The following is an 18633-nucleotide window of genomic DNA, read 5'->3' on the forward strand; positions in this document are numbered from 1 at the left end:
ATAAAAAGTAAAGAAAGTAAATAAGGAAGTGTTATCTACTCCTTCTCATAACACAAGTGTAAGCGGAGTCAAGATGAGCTCTAGCCTGACATCTGGTGGTGAATTATGGGGAGTGTGGAAAGGAATTTCAGGCATTTGCATTTGCACACTCACTCAGCCTAGCATAGCCCACGCAGCCTGGGATGGTTATTTTGACAGCTCTGGGATCCCCAATTTCTTTGTTATTGAGGCAGGAGGAATAAAGTGTTGTTACCCTGATTATGTGAATGAGGAACTATGAGACTTCTTTATAACAGAGAGTCTCACCATCAGTTAAGTAACACTCACTAGACAAGGGAGATGGGTGCCAAAACCCAGTGAATGGAGAGAGGTTGGGGATTGGTGTGTGTACCTGATAGTATGGGCACTTTTTGAGGGCCTGGAACACCAATTGCATCTCCTTCTTTCTCCACTGTTGAAGAGCTGAGCTAATTTTGATTCCATTAGGAGTCTATCTGGAGGCTGCTGAGCTGAATTCATGTTAGGCTAAGGGCAGACCAGCACTAGGGCTCCCCTACTACAAGCTAAAATCACTAAAAGAGCTAAACTATTGAGCTGAGATCACTGAGTGCTGTGTTAACTACTGGGGGAGCCTGAAGATCTATTGCTAAGGGCCTGGCAGAGTGAAGCAGTTTGCAGCATGGTTGGAGCAGCCCACGAAACTGGAGCAGAGTGGAGCGGTTTGCGGGGATGGCTGGAGCAGCTCACAGGTCAACTGGAGGAGTGGCACAGCTGGTGAAGTGGAGCCAGTTGTGGCGAAGGCTGCAGCAGAACTCCGTGGAGAGGCAGAGCAGTTGGCCCTGGCCCACGTAAGGTGCCCTTAATACCCTGTGTGCGCCCCCCCATTTCCACCCAGGCTTGGGGGGTAAAACTCTGCAGATAAACTTTTCAACTCTGGGGCGGCACTGACCAGGGACAGAGACTTTTGAGTTGTTGGACTTTGGGGTATTGGACTTAAGACCCTAAGGGGAAAAAGACATTGCTAAAACTTACTTGGTGGGTCTTTTGCTCATGGTTTACGTTATGAATCCTGTTTATGGTGTTTCCCCAATATGATGCCACATTGTTTCCCTCCTTTATGAAAAGGATTTTGCTACACTCAGACTCCGTGCTTGCAAGAGGGGAAGTATTGCTTCCTAGAGGCACCCGGGGAGGGGGCGTGATATGTAATTGCCTCAGGTCACTGGGTGTGGGCTTGAGCCGATTTTGCATTTGCGTTATTGAAACGGAACCCTTGGATACTGAACCCGGCCCTTGTTGCCGCCAACTCAGAGTGGCAGAAGGGTTACACAAGAATGGGTTACCAAATGAAATTAATAGGCAGCAGGTTTAAAACAAAAGGAAGTATTTTTTCATACAATGAACCTGTGGAACTTCTTGCCAGAAGATGTTGTGAAGACTATAACAGGGTTAAAAAAAGAACTAGTTAAATTCATGGAAGATAGATCCATCTATTAGCCAGGATAGGATGGACAGGGATAGTATCTCTAACCTCTGTTTGCCAGAAGCTGGGAATGGGTAACAGGGGATAGATCACTTGATAATTGCCGTGTTCTGTGCATACCCTCTGGGGCACCTGGCATTAGCCACTGTCAAAAGACAAGATACCAGGCTAGATGGACCTTTTATATGACCCAGTATGGACATTATTATGTTCTTATGTAGTTTCAAAGAGGACAGAATCCATTGTTCTCCATGTCCACTGAGGTTAGGACAAGGAGGAATTGGTTTTATTTGCATCTAGACAGTTTCAGGATAGATATTAAGAAAAAAATCTAACTATAATGATAGTTAAGCACTGGAACAGGTCACCTAAAGAGGTTGTGAGATCCCCAACACTGGAGATTTTTTAAGAACAGGTTGAGCAAACACCTGTTAGACTTGATCTAAGTATAGTAGGTCTTGCCTCAGCACAAGGGGCTAGACTAGATGGTCTCCTGAGATCTCATCCAGCCTTACATTTCTGCAATTCTGTGTCTATTTATATGTGAATTTGTTTGTGTCAGACTGTTGTGCTTGAATGTTGATGACTAAGGCCACAATTTTCAAAGGAAGTGATTGGCCAGATTTTTAAAAGTATTTAGGCACCTAGTGGGATTTTCAGACATCTACATGTCTAACACACATTGAAATAATTTGGACCTTAGTGATTTTGGATGCCTCCATTTTCAGTTGTCTAATCTGTGATGCCTTTAAGGGGGCAGATTTTCAAAAAGTACTGAGCACCCACCCTCTGAAAAATCATGTCCGTTTACGATGACTTAAATTGGGCGACTTTAATCTTTTAAGCAGCTTTGAAAAATCTTACTCAGAGGGGGAGATTTTTCAAAGGCACAAGAGATAGCTAGGCATCCAGCTCCCATTTCAAAGACAGCCCATGTCTTTAAAAATCCTCCTCGTCCACCAGTGCCAACTCTGAATGCCATATTAAATATGTTATCTGGGCTTCTGCTCATCTGGGCAGCCCCATATTTTACAGTTCCCATCCCTCCCTTATGTGTGCCAGGCCTCTGCATCCCAAGGCAAATCCACAGTTCCTGGGAACTTAGTATAACTTGACTAATCATGTGAATCAGGGATTCTCTAAAGAAACACGTAGTTTGTCACAAGCTGAGGTGTTCTACCATTCACAAAATATCTAAGTGGATGCTGCTGCCATGCAATAATAGCTCCTGCACTTTGAGCTACTCCCTTTGCAAAGTACACTAGGGGAACTGTTAGCATGTGGCAGCAATGTCCAGACATACTCTGGGTACACAGCAGGCTAGTGTGGAGTAGGTTTACACCCCATCACTAAGTGTCCACGTAGATAAGCCCTCAGTGGCTGTCTGAAAGTCTCGGGGCTTGCGTGGTTTACGGCACAGGTGGGACAGGCATAGTAATTAGGTAAGGAGGTGAGAGTAGGGAGTGGCCCCAGATAGGAAGGACATAGAAAGTGAGCAAAAGAGAAACAGATTATTATCCTTCAGTATTACACCATGAGAATTTTCCTTAAAAAACAAATAGCCTTCACAACATACAAGATCTTTAAGCTTAGAAAGGAGAAAGCTACTGTCTAAATGTATCCCCACAAGTCAACAATAAATGCTGACTACAAATCAATGCCGTTGGTTTGGGTAGTCTGGAATGTTGTTAAACCTTCTGCAGAATTCCTGCATTTTAGCTACTCATCTGCACATACTCTTCTTTTACTCACCTTGAAATTCTCATAGTGTCTGTCTTGAGGAGGTCACTGTTCATGATGTCTTGCACCCCCAATATGTTCTTGAGCCACTAGTTCATAGCCAAGTGCTCCAATAATCACAAGGATCATCTTTGTTCTAGTTCTCTGTAGTCATTCCGCTTCATACTTCACCCCCTTCACTTCTTGTTCCTTTCAATGTTTCTCTCTGCTGGGTTGGCAAGACTAATAAACATGGACTTGTTTGTCATAATGAGTTTTATTTGTACGTTATCGAGCATAGAATCTCTCTCTTTGGCTCTGTGTGAGGCTATCATTTACACTCTCATGTGTTTCTAGAAATCAGAAAACAAAATAACCTTCCCTTTCTTCAAAATTAAGATCATAATAGCTATGCCCTCATGTGACCATGTGAAGGTTAATACTTTAAGATTCAGACTGAACTTTGCATTTACTGGCCATGCTACAACACGTTCTTGTTTAATGGCTTTGACTTTAGTGTCTCTACATCAGTGTAAAATCACTGTGAGTGGGAAGGATCAGGGAATGGCTGAATGTTAAGTTTCCAGCCCCAGTGACTTGGCCAGCAGCAAATGACAACTACCAGGGAGCCAGGGGGAAGCAGAGAGGAGGGAACTGCACCTTCCTGAATCAGAAACCTTCCCCTTGGCTGGTCCTGGGACTGTGTAGCAGAGACACACCACCACTATGATGAAGCACAAGGGCAGGTAGCTTGTGTGAATAACAGTCATGGGGGCCAAGGTGTCAATGAGAACTCTTGGCCCACCTGCACATTGACCTTCCCTTAATCAGTCATTTCAGGTAGCAAGAACTACAACATTCAAATTAGCAGGAGATGAAGTGTGGGGATTGGTTGATTTACTTCTGATGTCACCAGGGTCCCATTTAAAAGTGACCTGAGCTTGGCAATGTGCAAAATGTATTCCTAATTTAATGATTTGGAAGAAATTCTCTTAACAATTTAGCTGCATTATAACCTAATGTTTTCAAATGTGGCCTACACACATATTTCAAATGAGTTTTAACATTATGGAAAGTGAGAAGAGTTAAGTTTTATTCCACTCTGAAGATCTCTCATGACAAAGCTGCAGATGACAAATGACAAATTTCTTAAGGATCCCAATTATAAAATTTTAGTCTCATGAACTAATTAAAATATTTACCTGCAAAGCCGTCCACTTGCAGAGAATAAGGATCCAAATTGGGCAAGGATCACAGTATTCTTCACACCTTACAGTGGGAGTGAATGAACAGTGAGTGTCTAAGGATATAGCTTTGTTTCCTAATTTTCCTCCAAAACAAGTCAGATGGCCACAGGTAGGCAACACCCACACTCTACGCAAGTCATGATTCTGATGAGTTCAACATTCACACAAAGATAAATATGGGCTACTCATGTGAAACAGAATTTGCAAGATCATATGCCCTTATTGGCCCAATAATATACACATATATATTAGCTTAAAATCACTGAATTCTTGTAAAGTCATCAATGAGAACTCTTGCCAGCCTGTACAGTTACCTTCTCTCAAGGAGTCATTTCAGGTAATAGAACTGCCATAGGGAAATTACCAGGAGAGAAAGACTGAGGATCGGCTGAGTTACCTCTGATGTTACCATGGCCCCACTTAAGAATGAATCTCAGCTATATGCACCAGCTAATCCAAATCTAATATGTTCTAACTGAACTGCATTTTTATTCCAGTTTTAGAATCATTCTGGACAAATCAGGAGAGAGGATAAACGTGAACTTTCTGAACGAGCACATTTTGAAGTATTTCATTCGTGTGAAGTAATTCTCATATTAATTTGAAAGTCATCCACACTCAAAGAATAAGGACTATATGTTCAAGGAGGATACACTGTACGCTTCAGAGATGAGAGTGCAAATGAGTGTGCAGTGCATGTCGCAGGATTTGGCGTGGTGTACTAATTTTTCTCCAAAACATGTCACATGACCATAAGTTGAATAAGTAGAATCCGCCCTTGGACACAAAAAGTCCTGATCGTGCTAGTCTAGAGTTCCACTGGCACAGAAAGATGAATTAGGGCTATGCATGAGTCAGAGTTTGCAGGTTCATATATCTACGATTAGCTTGAAATGCCTGTACTCCTCTAAAAGACAAAAAATCTAAGGAGAGCTTTTCTCAAGGCTTCCTTTACCTCCTTGTTTCTCAGGCTGTAGATGAGGGGGTTGACCAAAGGGGTCAGGACTCCATAGAAAACAGAGCACACTTTGTTCAAGACCCTCAGTGCATCAGAGTCTGATAGCAGATACACAATGATGAGGGTTCCGTAGAAAATTGTCACCACGATGAGGTGGGAAGAGCAGGTGGAAAAGGCCTTCTGTCTCCCAGCGGTGGACGGGATTCTCAGGATGGTGGTGATGATACTAACATAAGATGCCAGGGTCAACAGAAACGGAGGAAATGTGAATAGGGAGGAATGTACGACAGCTGAAACCTCCAGCCAGTAAGTGTCGCTGCAGGACAGCTTCATTATTGGACTAAAATCACAAAAGAAATGGTCAATTTCATTGGGGCCACAGAATGTTAATTGTGACATCACAGATATTAAGAAGGCAACAGACACAAATCCACCTGTCCATGACGCGACCGCTAGCTGGAGGCACAACCTGTCATTCATCAGGGCTGCATAATGCAGAGGTTTGCATATAGCTAAATACCGATCATAAGACATCACAGATAGTAGACAACATTCTGTGCCTGCCAGAGAACCAAAGAAATATAATTGTATGATGCAGCTGGGAACAGAAATGTTTCTGTTCCCAGTCAGGAGACTGTCCAGCATCCTGGGCAGCATGGTGGAGGTGTAGCTGGTCTCCAAGCAGGACAAGTTCCCCAGGAAGAAGTACATGGGGGTGTGCAGGTGCTGATCAGTCACAACTAACACAACAATGAGGATGTTCCCAGCCATGGTCACAATGTAGATCACTAGGAACAGCAGGAAGAGAAGAATGTGAAGTCCAGGAAGATCCCCAAATCCCAGGAGGATGAATTCTGTCACGGTCGTTTGATTTCCCTGGCATTTGTTTGCTGTGGATTTCATCTAGGGAAATAAAACAAATTCTGCCATTTAGAGTCTAACTTACACTGCAAAACAGTCAGCATTTCATTTCTGGCTTCTCTCTGCTAGTTGCCATCCCAATGGTTGAGTGAAGACCCCAGATAGCAGAGGCATGCTGGGTAAAATTTCAAAAGGACCTAAGTTAATTGACATTGGAAATATTACTGCTGTCTGGTATTTCTATGGCTGTACACATCTCACCTTCAGCTTCCTGATCATGTCTTATGTGTTACATTAGCCACAATATCTGACATTTTCCACTCCACTGGAATCTGTCTACCAGATTCCAGTGGAGTGGACAATAGAATTTGATTGCAGAAACCTGGGTTTTCTTCCTTTCTCTTTCTTTCCTTGACCTTGGGCTTACACTTCCATTCTCTGAGGCTTTGTTCCCTCTATTACAAAATAGTTGATGATAATATCACTTACCATTTTCTTAATGTGTTTTGAAATTTAGAGATCATTCTCTCTCAAATCATAGAATCATAGAACTGGAAGGGACCTCGAGAGATCAGCTAGTCCAGTCCTCTGAACTCATGACCGGACTAAGTATTATCAAGACAGTTCGTGACAGGTATTTATCTAACCTGTTCTTAAAAATCTCCAATGATGGAGATTTCACAACCTCCCAAGGCAATTTATTCAAATGCTTAACCACTCTGACAGTTAGGAAGTTTTTCCTAATGTTCAATCTAAACCTCTCTTGCTGTAATTTAAGCCCATTGCTTTTTAGCCTGTCCTCAGAGGTTAGGAAGAATATTTTTCTCCCTCCTCCTTGTAACAACCTCTTATCTACTTGAAAGTTGTTATCATATCCTCTCTTAGTTTCTCTTTTCCAGACTAAACAAACCCATTTTTTTCAATCTTCCCTCATAGGTCACGTTTTCGAGACCTTTAATTATTTTGGTTGATCTTCTCTGGTCGTTCTCCAATTTTTCCACATCTTTCCTGAAATGTGGTGGCCAGAACTGGACACAATACTCCAACTGATGCCTAATCAGAGCAGACTAGAGAAGAATTACTTCTCATGTCTTGCTTACAACACTCCTGCTAATACATCTCAGAATGATGTTTGCTTTATTTGCAAAGGAAAAAGTGTAACACAGTTGACTCATATTTAGCTTATGGTCAATTATGACCCCCAGATACCTTTCCGCAGTACTTCTTCCTGAGCAGTCATTTCCCATTTTGTATGTTTGCAAATGATTGTTCCTTCCTAAGTGGAGTACTTTGTTTGTACTTGTCCTCATTGAATTTCATCCTATTTACTTCAGTCCATTTCTCCTGTTTGTTCATGTCATTTAAAATTATAATCCTGTCCTCCAAAGCACTTGCAATCCCTCCCAGCTTGTTATCATATACAAACGTTAGAAGTGTATTTTCTATGCCATTATCTAAATCAGGGGTGGACAAAATACGGCCTTTGGGCTGAATCCAGCCTATCTAACATTTCGGACCATCCCGCAGGCTCTTTGGCTTCCCCCTCACAAGCTCCAGGCCGCTAAAAGTCCCACAGTGCAGCAGGGCACCCAGACAGGCTTTCTGCCTGCCATGGCCCCACGCCACTCCTGAAAGAGGCTGGATGCTGCTGGTATGTCTCCGTGCACCCCCCCAACACTACCCTAAGGGATCCCAATGACTGGAAACTAGACAATGGGCACTGCGGGGGAAGTGCTTGCAGGTGCAGGCAGCGCACAGAGACCCGCTGTCTCCCTCTCCCCAAGGGGCACACAGAGACATGCCAGCAGCAGCTGGCTGCTTCTGGGAGTGGTGTGGGGCCATGGCACTGAGCATTCCGCTGCACCATCTGCCGGGAGCCGCCTGTGGTTAATGCCTGCTGGCCAATTCATGCACCTTGCCCCCCCTCCCACACCCCAACCTTATGCCCCAGGTCAGAATTCTCTCCTGCACCCAAATTTCCTCCCAGACCCGCACCCTCTCCTGCACCCCAACACTCTGCACCAGCCCAGAGCTCCCTCCTGCACCTAAACTCCCTCCCAGACCCCGCACTCCCTATATTAATATAGTAGAAATGTGTGGCCTGTGATGACTTACCAAAATTTGTGGAGTGGCCCCCCTGCAAAAATTGCTGCCACTCTGATCTAAATCATTGATGAAGATATTGAACAGAACCGGACTCATGACTGATCCCTGTAGGACTCCATTTGTTATGCCCTTCGAACATGACTGTGAACACTCATAACTACTCTCTGTTATTATTCCCCTCCCCCACCCCATTGAGTAATGGACCTATCCTGTCCATGGTCTTTCTCTTGCTTCTAATGTAGTTGTAGAATGTTCTCTTGTTACCCTTTATGTCTCTAGCTAGTTTGATCTTGTTTTGCACCTTGACCTCACTAATTTTCTCCCTACATATTTATGTTATTTGTTCATATTCATCCTTTGTAATTTGACCTAGTTTCCACTTTTTGTAGGACTCTTTTGATTTTTAGATTATTGAAGATCTCCTGGTTAAGCCATGGTGGTCTCTTGCCATACTTCCTATCTTTCCTATGCAGAGGGATAGTTTGATCTTATTTCCTTAATAATGTCTCTTTGAAAAACTGCCAACTATCTTCAATTGTTTTTCCTGTTAGACTTGCTTTCTATGGGATCTTACCTACTAACTCCCTGAGTTTTCTAAAGTCTGCCTTCTTGAAATCCATTGTCTTTATTTTGCTTTTCTCCTTCTTACCATTCCTTGGAATCATGAACTCTACCATTTCATGATCACTTTCACCCAAGCTGCCTTTTGCTTTCAAATTCTCTATCAGTTCTTCCCTCTTTGTCAAAATCAAATCTAGCCCCTCCCCTAGTAGCTTTCTCCATCTTCTAAAATAAAAAATTGTCTCCACTACATTCCAAGAACTTGGATAGTCTGTTGCCTGCTGTGTTATTTTCCCAACAGATGCCTGAGTAACTGAAGTTCCCCATCACCCCCAGTCCTGTGCTTTGGATGATTTTGTTACTTATTTAAAAAAAGCCTCATCCACCTCTTCTTCCTGGTTAGGTGATTTGTATTAGACCCCTACCATGACATCACCCTTGTTTTTTAACCTTTTTATCTTTACCCAGACACTTTCAGACAGTCTGTTCCTATTTCCATCTCGAACTCAATCCAAGCATATACGTTTTTAATATGTAAGGCAAAACCTCCTCCTTTTTTTCCCTGCCTGTCCTTCCTGAGCTAGCTGTACACGTTTTAACCAATATTCCAGTCATGAGTATTATCCCACCAGGTCTCTGTGATGCCAACTATGTCATAGATGTGGTCATTTACTATCGTTTTGAATTCTCCCTGCTTATTCCCCACACTTCTTGTATTAGTATACAGACATCTAAGATACTGATTTGACACCCCCTCCTCTATTTCTGTCCTGTCTCTCCCTTATCCCTGCTAAAACAGCTCATGCTCCCCTCAAATTCTCCAAATCTCCACTAAAGGCTAATCAGATAGCATGTTCATTTCTCAGCAAGGATACAGAACTTGGGACCACCCAGAAGATAATAAATCTCTCTTAGAATTTTAACCTAATTCAGAATGCAGAAGCTGAGGATTCTGAAATGCTGAAAGTTATTTCAATGGGACATATTCATCGAACAGCCACACAGAGAAATTTTCAGTGAGAAAAATGGGGCAGTTTGGTTGAAATTCCAAACATTGCCCATGACTGACTTGGTGAATATCTCTATAATAAGATTCCAGAATGGTGACCGCATGTGTCATTCTGAAGCATATTAAACCTGAAAAACCAAAAGGAATCTGGTAAAAGGTGGGAACATGGACAAATAGCTGAGGACCAGTACAAAAGTATACAACAAACACATTGGGAGAAAATAAGAAATGCTAAGGCAGAAAATGACTAAAATCCAAAAAGAAGAATAATGATAAGTACATTAGCTAGGAAGGTGAAAAATAGATGACATCAAGAAGGCTGACAAATCAACACTATCACCCTCACAATAAAACAACTACACCACACAATAAACCTGAGCACACATAGTGTCTCAGAGCAGCACATACTCACACAGATCATCTCAAATCTGCCAGCACAACAGAATCCCCACACAAATCATCACAAGCACTCACACTGCGACTCAACCAGCATAGCCGATAAACCCAATCACAACATAATCCCTAACTGGAACACAAATCCCTTATTAACACACACAAATATCAACACAAATGTCCCAGTATAACACAATCCAAACAGAAATCAACATAAACAAATACACAGCTTCACCAGCAAGCCCAATATCCCCAAACATCACTCTGAACACCAGACTGTCTACTGAGTCTGTATCATATGATCCAAAGAGCTACAACATTGATTCAGAACTCTTTCCCTTTAGCTTGTCCCCAGGTTCCATTATCACTGGGATTCATGGTCTGTTATTGGCTAGTTTTTAAGGTCTCAGCCATTTTGGTGCTTTTTAACACAAATGAGTTTCCAAATTACCCTTGTGTGACCGAAGAGGTTTTCAGCTCCTAGCAAAGGGTTAAGCTGATTGCCTCCAGGGATAGAAGCCTGCCACAGCGGCCTGGCTGACAGGGCAGCTAAAGAGAAGGTAACATTTGGAAGAAAAAGGATTTCCAACAAATGTAGAAAAAAATAGCTCTAACTTTTAAAAGCTTTTAATTAATCACTAATGGATGGAAACTAAGCTGTTGATCTCCTTTCCCTTCCGTGCCTTCCTTTCTCTTTTTCTTTCCCTTCCATTGAGACCGTTTACCATTCTTTTCTTGTATTTTGTGGGGGAAATCAATAAAATATAAACTAATCAATAAATATAGAGAAATGTGCACACTTAAAAGTGCATTACAATGACTGGGTTAACATGGAAAATGAAATTAAGATGTAAGCATTTTAAGGAGTTAATTGGGAAACAATTTCTCTCTCACTTACCTCAATATAAATCAGGAATAGCTGCACTGAAGCCAAGAAAGATGTACTACTCGAAAGCTGGGGTAAATGAGAGAATGACCCCAAAAGAGAGGTTTCTTCTTCTTCTTCTATTGTTTAATGTTTCTGTATAAAGTCCTACCTAATGCACCTGCACAGACTCAGATTATCACTTTCACAGCACCATTCCCCATGTGATAATTTGCAATCACTTCTATATGCTTTGGTGCCCACATGGGAATTGTTCCCAAAGAGAATCTATTGTGGTGTTGCCATCCAACCTGAACCACCTTAGTAACAAATGGCAAAGAGGTCAACCTTCCAGAACAACACAGAGTTTTCTCTTACGTCTGATAGATGGATGAGTTTAGGATGGACAGCTTCAATCTATGGGGCCTGGAAAAGCTGAGACCGATCTGACTTGTTAAGAGCCAAAGCAGCAGGGATGCTGAATATGATTGTGGTTCCTAAGGCATTGCACTGCAGTGATGATGCTGTAGAGTGATCCCATGTTGCTGTAATGTGACATGGACATGCAGATGTAGCATCCAAATAAAGATGTTATTTCCTCCTCCTGAATGGGTGTCTTTGTTCCCTCTTCATCTCCAAGCCCTTCCTAGGGTGTGACCCTCCTTCCACAATTCATAAATAGTTCAAACCATGTTGTACACTGTGACCTTCAAGAAGAACAGGCCCTGTGTGGGGTATTGTGGAGATGTTCTGTTTTTTCAGCACATCCTGAACTTTTCATGCTATCACATTAAATAATAGGGATTGCTCCTCTTTTCCAGCCAGCCTTCTCTTCTTCTTATTTCTACCACACCCTGGAAAGTGCCTCTCCAATACATTCTCTCCATGATAGAGATGTACGGCAACTCCCAAATGAGTGACACACATTGAGGGACTGACTGAATTCTTACTGAGGCAAACTTCCTGTGAGGTTAATTGAACAACTCACATGAGTCACAATGAGGCCCGAGGACTCACAGATGATTGGATTTTGGCCCCATTTCCTAAACCATTCTCTCAGAAACTTAACATGTAAAGATGTATATCACTGGTATAACAGCCCTCAGATCTAGAAACTTGTCCCACAGCTGTGGGCAATTGGAATGTCCATGCATACTGCAGCCATGGAGAGGGGAGGGATAGCTCAGTGCTTAACCCAGGGTTGTGAGTTCAATTGTTGAGGGGACCATTTAGGGAACTGGGGTAAAAATCTGTCTGGGGATTGATCCTTCTTTGAGCAGGGGGTTGGACTAAATGACCTTCTGAGGTCCCTTCCAACCCTAATCTTCTATGATCTCTCCTCTTTGGTAGATCAGTAAGAATTCAGACAGTTTTGTGAATGTGGTGTAAGTATACAGTAACTCCTCACTTAACATTATAGTTATGTTCTTGAAAAATGCAACCTTAAGTGAAATGATGTTAAATGAATCCAATTTTCCCATAAGGTTTAATGTAAATGTGGGAGGTTAGGTTCCAAGGAAATTTATTTGGGGCAGACAAAAGGCATTATATACTGTACAGTACTGTACTGTAGTGGGGAGGTGCCCCTGGCTTACCCCTGCAGCTCAGAGCTGGGAGTGAAGGGTCTGGGATGGATTTAGGGTGTGAGAGGGAGCTCAGAGTAGGGTGCGGTGTCTGAGGCTTGGTCTACACTACGCATTTAAACTGATTTTAGCAGCGTTAAACCGATTTAACGCTGTACCCGTCCACACTACGAGGCCCTTTATATCGATATAAAGGGCTCTTTAAATCGGTTTCTGTATTCCTCCCCGAAGAGAGGAGTAGCGCTAAAATCGGTATTACCATATCGGATTAGGGTTAGTGTGGCCGCAAATTGACAGTATTGGCCTCTGGGCGGTATCCCACAGTGCACCGCTGTGACTGCTCTGGACAGCAATCTGAATTCGGATGCAGTGGTCAGGTAAACAGGAAAAGCCTCACGAAATTTTGATTTTCATTTCCTGTTTGCCCAGCGTGGAGCTCTGATCAGCAGGGGTGGCAATGCAATCCCAAATCCAAAAAGAGCTCCAGCATGGACCATATGGGAGCTACTGGATCTGATCGCTGTGTGGGGAAACAAATCTGTTCTATCAAAGCTCCGTTACAGAAGACGAAATGCCAAAGCCTTTTAAAAATAAAATCTACAGGCTACACAGTGCTGCGTGACAAGCATAGCGGGAAGCCAGAGACTCAAATGGATGTTCATGGAGGGAAGGAAGGGGTACTGAGGACTCCAGCTATCCCACAGTCCCCACAGTCTCCGAAAAGTATTTGCATTCTTGGCTGAGCTCCCAATGCCTGTAGGTTCAAACACATTGTCCATGTTCATGGTTCATGGAATAGCTCGCCAATTTACTCCCCACCCCACGTGAAAGAAAAGGGAAAGAAATCACTTCTTGACTTCTTTCAGTGTCACCCTGTGTCTACTGAATGCTGCTGGTAGACGCGATGCTGCAGCAGTGATGAGCAGTATCCACTCCTTTCCGCTGCCTGGTGGCAGACGGTGCAGTAGGACTGGTAGCCATCCTTGTTATCAACCCGTGAGTGCTCCTGGCTGGCTTCAGGTGAGGCTGGCCGGGGGCGCCTGGGTGAAAATAGGAAAGATTCTCAGTCATTCCCAGTAGATGGTACAGAACGGCTGGTAACCATCCTCATCATAGCAACTGGGGGCTGAGCTCTATCAGCCCCCTCCCTTTCCTGTGTAAAGAAAAGATTCTGTCCTGCCTGGACTGTCATAGCAGCGGCATGCTGGGCTCCTCTCCCCTGCACTGCTTAATGTCCTGCCTGGACTGTCTTAGTGGCAGGAGGCTGCCTCCCCCTCATTTTATCTCATTAACAAGTCACTGTTTCTTATTCCTGCATTCTTTATAACTTCATGACACAAATGAGGGGGACACTGCCACAGTAGCCCAGGAAGGTTGGGGGGGAGGGAAGCAACAGGATGGGTTGTTGCTGGGGCACCCCCCGTGAATGGCTCATTTCTGCGGGGTCTGGTACGGAGCAGCTGTGCTCTCTGATCACTGATTCTCTAGCACACTTACCCCATATTCTAGGCAGGACTGACTCTATTTTTAGAAACCATAAAGAAGGAAATGACTCTGGGAGTCATTCACATTTTTGCCTTTGCGCCCCAGGCTGACCTCCGCCAGGGGCACCCATGATAGCAGCAGACAGTACAGAACGACAGATAACCGTCATCTCATTGCCAATTTACACCAGCAGCAGACAGTACAGAACAACTGATAACCGTCTCTGCTATCATGCAAAAGCAAATGAATGCTGCTATGTAGCGCTGGAGTATCGCCTTTGTCAGTGGCATCCAGTACACATACGGTGACTATACAAAAAAAAAAGGCTAAATGGGCTCCATGGTTGCCGTGCTATGGCGTCTGCCAGGGCAATTCAGGGAAAAAGGGCGTGAAATGATTGTCTGCCATTGCTTTCCCGGAGGAAGGAATGACTGATGACATTTACCCAGGACCACCTGCGACAATGATTTTGTCAATGGGCTCTCAACCCAGAATTCTAAGGGGCTGGGGAGACTGCGGGAACAATGGGATAACTACGGAATAGCTACCCACAGTGCAACACTCCGGAAATCAATGCTAGCCTCGGACCATGGACGCACACAGCTGAATTAATGTGCTTAGTGTGGCTGCGTGCACTCAACTTTATACAATCTGTTTTATAAAACCCGTTTATGTAAAATCAGAAGAATCCCGTAGTGTAGACGTACCCTGAGAGGGAGATAGGGTGTGGGAGGGAGCTCAGGGTGGGGGTGCATGAAAAGGCTCAGAGCTGGGGCAGGCAGGAGATGCAGAGCACTTACCTGGGGCAGCTTCTGTTTGGTGCAGGGAGCCGCAATTCTGGGAGCTGCTCCCCACACACATACTCCCACAGGCAGGGCCACCCGGAACACAAGGGCTTTAGGGGCTGTGAGCACGGGTCAGAGGATTCAGGAGGAGCAGGGGCAGCCGCGCAGCCAGCGGCTGGAGAGAAGCAGTGCTTTCTCCTTCAAAGCGCCGCTTCTCTCTGGCAGGCTTTGAAGAGGAAAGTGGCGCTTCTCTCTGACCGCTGGCTGTGTGGCTGCCCCTGCTCCTTCTGAGTCCTCTGGCTTGTGCTTGGAGGGCCACATTCCGAAAGGGACTCTAGAGCTGCAAGCCAGGGTCCTGGGACCCCCTTAGCCCAGGGCCCTGCAGCCCCTGCAGCTCCTACGTTCCAGATGACCCTGTCTGCTACCAGGGGGGGAGGGCAGCTTCCCTGCTCGCTTGCTTGCTCCCTTCCTCCCAGAAAGTCCTAAGTGCCACCAAACAGCTGTTTAGCGGCGGGGGAAGCACTGGGAGGGAGGGAGGAAGGAAGAGGGAGGAGGCGGAGAAGCGGAACTTGTGCAAGCTCCCTTGTAAAGTCAGCCAAAGGACGATATAAGGGAGTATTGCACAACTTTAAACTAGTATGTTCCCTAATGGAGAACTGATGTAACTTCAAAACAACATTAAGAGGGAGGACGTTAAGTGAGGAGTTACTGTACCCCATTTATGTGCAGAAAATCCTGGCTCCCTCTGGAGCCTGGATCAAGCATATATAGTAGCCTGACACGAATTTACATGTACGTGTATTATTCCTTTAAGTCAGTTTAGAGGCCTGAGTTTTTGATTTAATATCAAAGAAAGCAAGAAAGAAAGAAAGAAAGAAAGAAAGCAAGAAAGCAAGAAAGAAAAAGATATTTCTCTTGGCCCGTGCAAATATATCTTATGTGCTAATTGTTATAAAATTTGCAGATAACACAAACAGAAAAGACAGACATGGACAATTTTGGCAGTACAATTTTAGTTTCCATTCCTAATGACCTGTCAGGAAGCAAATTACTGCTTCCAGGGAGCAAGGGAAGAGCAGAGAGGAGGGAACTGTACCTTTCTGAGTCAGAAACCCATCCCTTGACTGACCCTGGGGCAGTGTAGCAGAGACCCACCACCTCTCTGAAGAAACACAGGAGCAGGAAGCTTGTATGCCAAGGCATCAATGAGAACTCTTGGCCCACCTATCTATTTACCTTCCCTTCTTCACTAATTTGAAGTCATCAAACTGAAACATTTATATTACAGGAGATGAAGTGTGAGCATTGGCAGATTTACCCTGATGTCACCAGGGTCCCAGTATGAAGTAACCTGAACAACTGACATGACCATGAATAAAATTTATTCCTAATCTGGTTATTTTATAACATTTTTCTTAAACTAGAGCTTCATTAACACCTAATATCTTCACATGTAACCTACACAAATATTTTAAATGAGTTCCAACATAAAAGAAAGTATGAAGAGTATGTTTTAGTACAGTTTTAAGATCATTCGGGACAAAACTATAGATGACAAATGCTAAATTTCCTAAGGATCTTATTTTAATTCTTTTATTCTCATGAACTAATTAAAATATTTACTTGCAAATTCATCCACTCTCAAAGGAGAATAATCCAAATGCAAGGAGGATGAACAGGTTTCTTCAGACATGAGTGTGGGTCTGAGGGTGCAGTAAATATCTAAGGATATGGCTTGGTGTCCTAATTTCCCTCCAAAATGAGTCAGATGGCTGCAGGTAGGCAACACTCAGACGCTACACTTGGATTCAGGAAGTTCTGATCCTGAGAATCATGCTGTATTCATTTAAAAAATAAAAAAAACTAAGGAGAATTTTTCTCAAGGCTTTCTTTACCTCCTTGTTTCTCAGACTGTATATGAGAGGGTTGAGCAATGGCATCAGGACTCCATAGAAGAAAGAGAACACTTTGTTGAGGTCCCTTAATACATCAGACTCTGAGACCAAATACACCATGATGAGAGTCCCATAGAAAATTGTCACCACAATGAGGTGAGAGGAGCAGGTGGAAAAAGCCTTTTGCCTCCCAGTCGTGGATGGGATTCGCAGGATGGTGGAGATGATATAAACATAGGATGCCACCGTCAATAGAAATGGAGGCAAGGTGAATATGGAGGACGATATGAAACTAACAACTTCCACCATGTGGGAGTCAGTGTAGGAGAGTTTTATTATTGGAAGAAAATCACAAAAGAAATGGTCAATTTCATTGGGGCCATAGAATGCTAATTGTGACATCATAAATATAAAGATGGAAACAGAAATAAATCCATCTATCCACAATCCAACTACTAGTTGGAGGCACAACCTGCCATTCATAAGTGCTGCTTAATGCAGAGGTTTGCATATTGCTAAATACCAATCATAGGACATCACAGATAAAAGCAAACACTCTGTCCCTGCCAGAGAACCAAAGACATATAATTGTGCAATGCAGCTAGTAACAGAAATGGTTCTGTTCCCAGTCAGGAGACCAACCAGCACCCTGGGCAGGATGGTAGAGGTGTAGCAGGTCTCCAAGCAGGACAAGTTCCCCAGGAAGAAATGCATGGGGGAGTGAAGGTGCTGATCAATCACAACTAGCACAATGATGAGGATGTTCCTGGCCACGGTCACAGTGTAGATCACTAAAAATACCAGGAAAAGAAGAATATAAAGTTGAGGGAGATCCCCAAATCCCAGGAGGATGAATTCCGTGATGTTCATTTGATTTCTCTCATGTATGTTTGTCATCAATTTCATCTAGAGGAAATAAAATAAATTTGGAATTGAGAATCTAAAGTCCATTATAAAACAGTCATATTTTCAATACTGGCTTCTCCATGCTTGTAGCCATCCCAACAGTTGAGTCAAGAATCCAGAGGATGTTGGCATTTGGATTAAAAGTTTAAAAAAAAGGCCAATGTTAATTGATATTTGAAATGTAACTACTGCCCGGTATCTCTATGGTTGAACACATCTCACCTTCAGCTTCCTGAACATGTCTGTATATTACTATAGCCACAATGTCTAAGGTTATCATTGTAGATTAAGGGGAATTCAATGTCACTCCATTGGCTTTATACAGAAACCTCAGAATAATCCTGTTGCTGGGCTGATACTTCATTTACACATATTTGTACTACAGAGTCCATCTTCCCCTGAGATATTGTGTGAAAGAACCTAGGATGGATAGTTAGCTAAAGGAGATCTGCCAATGCTTCCTTTGCTATGGTTTCTGTGACAGTTTGAGGAACTTATCTTTGTCCATTTTAGCATTCCATTTAGTTTTGTAAATGTCATTTCTAACTGGAACCATCATCCTGAGTGAGATTAACTCTTCTGTAGAAGGAAACATGGAATAGGTCATGGGGAAGTCATGCCTCGGTAGCAGTGACAATGGTATCAAGGGCCATCAACACTGAATGTCTCTCACCTAGTGTAACAGTGGGAGTATTGAGAGATCTATGTATCTGAACATTGGCCAAATATTGCTCATATCCAAGCGCATCAGCAACACATGGGATTTAGAGGTTCGAT

General features: G+C 43.4%; 1 protein-coding gene and 1 pseudogene across 1 annotated transcript; both read right to left on the reverse strand.

Annotated features, from left to right (window-relative positions):
* Positions 1 to 5356: 5356 nt before the first annotated feature.
* On the reverse strand, positions 5357 to 6310 carry LOC127040946 (olfactory receptor 11A1-like). The gene has a single exon (XM_050935477.1). The coding sequence runs from the start codon at positions 6308 to 6310 to the stop codon at positions 5357 to 5359; it is 954 nt and encodes a 317-aa protein (XP_050791434.1).
* A 10553-nt stretch (positions 6311 to 16863) lies between these two features.
* LOC127040953 (olfactory receptor 11A1-like) lies at positions 16864 to 17856 on the reverse strand (annotated as a pseudogene).
* Between the last annotated feature and the right edge of the window lie 777 nt (positions 17857 to 18633).

The sequence above is a fragment of the Gopherus flavomarginatus genome (genome assembly GCF_025201925.1).
Source record: "Gopherus flavomarginatus isolate rGopFla2 chromosome 11 unlocalized genomic scaffold, rGopFla2.mat.asm SUPER_11_unloc_2, whole genome shotgun sequence".
NCBI lineage: Eukaryota > Metazoa > Chordata > Testudines > Testudinidae > Gopherus > Gopherus flavomarginatus.

Coding starts and splice junctions, on each gene's coding strand:
- LOC127040946 (XM_050935477.1), bottom strand. CDS start 6,310: ATGAAATCCACAGCAAACAAATGCCAGGGAAATCAAACGACCGTGACA.